General features: G+C 41.3%; 1 protein-coding gene across 1 annotated transcript in view; it reads right to left on the bottom strand.

Moving 5' to 3' along the window:
- The window catches only part of src (v-src avian sarcoma (Schmidt-Ruppin A-2) viral oncogene homolog), a gene marked incomplete at its 3' end in the record, with an annotated part of 39,957 nt that continues 34,356 nt past the window's right edge, over positions 1-5,601 (bottom strand). Inside the window, exons 10-12 of the mRNA XM_080853295.1 lie at positions 1,176-1,329; positions 750-881; positions 1-209 (exon numbers count right to left, since the gene is read on the bottom strand). Of these exons, the coding sequence (XP_080709421.1) occupies positions 1-209; positions 750-881; positions 1,176-1,329 (495 nt within the window). The remainder of the gene's footprint in view (positions 210-749; positions 882-1,175; positions 1,330-5,601) is intronic.

Raw genomic sequence — 5,601 nt, 5'->3', positions numbered from 1 at the left:
CTAGAGGTTCTCTCCAGGCTGGTACTGCGGTTCCGTGGAGGTGAAGTAGTCCTCCAGGAACCCCTGCAGGTACTCAAAGGTGTGCCGCTCCTCGGGGGCCTTACGCCAGCACTGCAGCATGAGGTCGTGCAGAGACTCGGGGCACTCCGCGGGGCACGGCATACGGTAGCCTCGCTCCACCTGGTCCAGCACCTCACGGTTCACCATGCCTGAGTGGGGAGGCAAGAGTCCAGATAGAGATATTTGAGGGATCATGGTCAGTAAATAAATCCTGACAGGACGAACAGGACAAACAGGTAGTGTTTGGACCGCTGGACTATAAACTCTTGCGCTTATTAGACGGTTAGTTGCCAAAACAATAAAATACATTTCTCTTCATTTTGAATGACTTTGCAGCATTCTGAAGAGCCATCTAAAGAAGATATATGTATATAGACATAGGTAGGCCAGACCTCAATGGTGCATAACCACTAGGGCATTGGTCATTTGGAAGGCTGAGACAATTGATGATCTCAGACGGCTCATGGGAGGGGCTCTGAGTCTGGAGCTGATCTCAGACGGCTCATGGGAGGGGCTCTGAGTCTGGAGCTGATCTCAGACGGCTCATGGGAGGGGCTCTGAGTCTGGAGCTGATCTCAGACGGCTCATGGGAGGGGCTCTGAGTCTGGAGCTGATCTCAGACGGCTCATGGGAGGGGTTCTGTGACTGGAGCTGATATCAGGTGTCTGGCTCATGGAAGGGGTCTGTACCTGGGTATGGCACCCTGCCTTTGGTGGCCAGCTCAGTCAGCAGCACTCCAAAGGACCAGACGTCTGACTTAATGGTGAAGCGACCATACAGAGCAGCCTCAGGAGCTGTCCACTTGATGGGGAATTTGGCCCCTGCATGAGGGAGAAGAGGGACATACATGAGTGCCTGCACATCCATGGAGGGAGAGAGAGGGTGTTTGTGTGTGTGTGTCTGTGTGTGTTTGTGTGTGTGTGTGTGTGTGTGTGTGTGTGAGAAAGAGTGTGTTTGTGAGTGTGTGTGTGTGTGAGAGAGAGTGTGTTTGTGAGAGTGTGAATGTGTGTGTGTGAGAGAGAGAGTGTGTTTGTGAGAGTGAGAGGCTTCATATCCTTCATATTGTTTGTCAAACAGTTGACGAGAAAAACCGAGGGGGGGGGGACGCTGCTCACCCTGTCTGGCGGTGTACTCATTGTCCTCGATGAGGCGAGCCAGGCCGAAGTCGGCCACCTTACACACCAGGTTATCGCCCACCAGGATGTTGGCTGCACGCAGGTCTCGGTGCACATAGTTCATCCTTTCCACATATGCCATGCCGGATGCAACCTGAGACAGGGGATCATGTTTATCACAGAACCTCACCAGAACAGCCCATTCAATCCAGTTTAGCAGTGCACTAACTAAGCCTACGTCATGTCTCAAACTCATGTGTACGTGAGGATTCTAACTAGCTCAATAACAAATACATTGTCATCGTTTTTGTCAGGATGACCTTTGCTTTTGAATTTCGGTCGATATGCCAGGTAAGAACTAGTATTCAATGAGAGGAGGAGCGCACGATGCGAGTCGACTCACTTGGTGAATGAGACGCGCATTGCATGCGATCTGAGGCGAAGCGCACGAAGAGAGTCGCTCGAGGCGCATTGCGTGCGCACATTGCCTAATAAACGTGGTTGACTCTTATTAAAGCTCGAAAGAAAAATAAAATTCACAATGCAATTTATTTCAATGTGATTTATTTCTTAAAAAAGACTTTACAAGATCAACATCACAATGACTAATGGTGCAACAGTGTCTTCAAGAACTGTCCGTCGAAAACTGGGAGAAGAAGGTTTTTTTGGCAGAATAGCAGCAAAGAAACATTACTGAAAGAGAACAATTGAGTGTAACGGCTGAATTTTGCAAAAGAACACAAGAAATGGACAAAGAAAGATTGGTTTAAGTGTTGTGTACTGATGAGTCCAGGTTTGAATAGTTTGGCAACAAGCAAAGCGTGGATGTTCCACGAAGTGAGGGGGAGAGATATAAAAATTAGTGTCTCTTGCCAACAGTTTACAAGGAGGGGGTAGTATTATAGTGTGAGGTGCAATTTAAGCCTCAGGAACAGGTGACTTTGGCTAAATTGATGGCATCATGGATACAAAAGTATACCACAACATTCTGGTGAGGCACAGAGTTCCTTCTTGGAGACATCTTATTGAGCCTGGATTTATTTTCCAAGAGGACAATGACCCTAAACATTATTTTAACTATTGCCGGATCTACTGGCGACAAGGAATCTGCTGGAACATTGAAAATGATGGACCGGCCCTCTCAAAGTCTGGACTTCAAACCCATCAAGCAAATTCGGGGCAAGTTGGAAAATAAACTCGACAGATCTATTGGAAATTCCAAGGAAAGCCTTTGGCATGGGATAACATTTGTGTTGAAGTTCTCAAGAAATATATTGACTCTATGCCAGAGAGATGTGCTGCTGTAATTGCTGCAAAAGGTGGGCGTACCACATATTAAATAATAAAAGTGGATAAAAACAGTAGGACTCACTTCATCTGATATTTGTTGTGCTCAGAACAGCCATCTGCATGTTTCATGAACATTATGAAATTAAATCATGTTTTGGAGGCAAAAAAAGGTAATTATTCTCAGATCTGTCAGGTGTTCTAATAATTTTGGCCACCACTGTATATCTTATCATGCCTCTTACCTCATTCATAACTTCTATTGCTACCTTCACATGTACTTACTCCTGCATCAGCCCTTTGCATCTACCTATATCATATCTGCACTAATGACCAACTATTGCTGCCAATGTTACTACTGCTCATACCCCATATATCTTGTACTGTCATATCTGTACTGTATAGGTACATCCCATCTATTTATTTTATATTACCACTCAGTGATTCTTGAGACAAGGGACAAAACAGGTTTTGATTTTCCCAAAAAATATTTGGATAACTTCCAAAATATATGATTACATTTATGTCAAATGAAGTTTTGTCTATCCAAACATGTTTTGGTTCAACCTCCCAGTTGTAGATTTTTTATGTTAATTGAATGTTTGCTGGGTCAGCACTTGATTTTTGTCAACTCCATCATGAACATAAATATGCTTATGGAAATTATTTTAACTGATCTTATCAGAAATATTTTCACTTATTAGTTTTCCCAGTTCCCCTTATAATATACACAGGTCTTTAAATCATTAAAAACAAAAGTTTAGAGCCAAATAAGTCAATGTTTAATGAGTAGAATTGAAATCATATCACGAATTACATTTGTCTTTAACCTTCAGATTTAACAGAGACATTTTTAAGCATTAAAAATACATATCTACATTGGAAATGTGTTAATCTTTGAACAAATATCCTTCAAGGAATGAAACAGATACCATTTAATAAAAAAAACTATAAAAAATATATCTGAAGGAGTTGACACTCTATATCTAAACTAGATATAATTCGACACATGAAACTTAAATAGCAATAAAAATGCATAGGAAGTGATATTTTTGTTATAAACAACATTAAAATGATTAAATTGGACACTAAGATGGCCTTAGTCAACACCATCAGAGAAAGTCAACACCATCAGACACAAATTTTGATGGTGTTTGATGGTGTTTTGATGGTGTTGACGCCTGATGGTGTTGACAAAAAAAGTACATTTCTCCTTATATCACACAAGATTCTCACAGGAGCCATCTTGTTTATCATCTGTTGATCATGGTCCAGCCAATCTATATAAATAAACACTAGATTGCAGAACATTTTACTCTAATGTTGACTCTTTAGCCATTTTGGAGTTGATGCGCTATGGTTGTGACACGTGCATATTAGTAAATAGATATGAAAAACAAAGTATTATTAAAAACTTACCAGACCTCAAATTTTCTCATGTCACCAGGAAGACCAAGGAGGAAGGAAAGGGGTCCTTTGAGTTAAAGCTGCACTAAATTATTCCTGATTTTTTCCCCAATTTAAAAAAGTCTGATGGTGTTGACGAAAACTCTGGACACATGTTCAACTGACCAGAAAGTACATTCAAAATGTTTCAAAATATATATTTTTAATGTTTGTGAAATAAATACTATGTTATTTACATATGATATAGATAAAGTTCAATTTTATATCACTTTTCAGACTTTTTAAAGCATTGGAGTGTGATGTGACCTGCTTTCGGACATGGGTTTTTGTAGGTACTGGTCACATATCATATCATAAAGAATAAAAACTAAATGTTAGACAACAACAAAACACACTTTGTTGTGCTACCCTTGTCCTGTTGATGAGTTTGGTGAGGCTTTTAAAATATATTACGTACATTTTAAGATAAAAAAACTGTGATTTATGTCACGGACATGTTTTGTCCCAGGTCTCAAGAATCACTGCACTATAGAATATAGAATAGCCTACTCTGAACTCTTGCTATCTGTACTTCTGGTAAGAACCCGTTGTCTCAGTACTTGCACTCTGTGCAATGACAATAAAGTTGAATCTAATCTAATCTAATTTTTTGACCTCTTGATTTTTGGGGAAGTTCATGTGTAAAGCTGACCACAACCCCCTGTGTGCGCAACATTTGCGTCATGTTATCATTGTCAACTTGTGGGAGTTGTATTGTTTAACGGTGAGTTCTTTGGTAGATTAAATTGTAAACTTTAAATACAAATGCTAGTACAACTTATATACATTATCTGTAAGGTTGTCAGTGTGCAGTGGTAATGTAAGTTGGATTCGTTTTCGTTTTTTCCGTGGAAATAAATGACAATGCTTGACCATATAGCTATTTGATTTGTCTCTTTAAAGAAATAAATGACAATGCTTGACCGTGTAGCTATTTGTTTTGTCTCTTTAAAAAAATAAATGACATTGCTTGACCGTGTAGCTATTTGTTTTGTCTGTGAGAAAGAGTAAGAGCTTTAATAAGAGTCTCAACCACGTTTATAGTAGCCTAGGCTATGTGCGCCGTGTCAACCACGTTTATTAGGCAATGCGCAATGCGCCTCGAGCGGCCCGCTTCGTGCGCTACGCCTCAGATCGCATGCAATGCGCGTCTCATTCACCAGATGAGGCGTAGCGCATCGGGCGCTCCTCCTCTTATTGAATACCGGAACTTAGCTCTATGCCTGAATTCGTTTGAATAGTTTGCGTTCTCTGTTTCCCTGGCATACTGACTTAAAGGATCTCATGTGACAAAAGAGGCCCGCAGCAGGAAGACTGATAAAGGTGTGAAGAGAGCAGGCTGGTTTGGGCTCTTTGTTCACAGGAATTTCACTGGCAGATCCAGTGTTATGGAACGCTTTCCCTTGCACTTTCTATTTTCGTTTCACTCGCCAAAGTATACTCTTCTGTTACTATTACACAGAGACACACCACACACAGACACACACACACACACACTGACAAACAGAGACACACACACAGACACAGGCACAGACACAGACACACAAACACACACACACACACACACACACACACACACACACACACACACAGACATACACACACACACACACAGACACACACACACACACACACACACACACACACAGACACACACACAGACACACACACGTACACTTGTACACACACACAC

The sequence above is a fragment of the Sprattus sprattus genome (genome assembly GCF_963457725.1).
Source record: "Sprattus sprattus genome assembly, chromosome: 16".
Classification (NCBI taxonomy): Eukaryota; Metazoa; Chordata; class Actinopteri; order Clupeiformes; family Clupeidae; genus Sprattus; species Sprattus sprattus.
The sequence above is the reverse complement of the archived record's forward strand: the minus strand, read 5'-3'. Positions and strand labels throughout refer to the sequence as shown.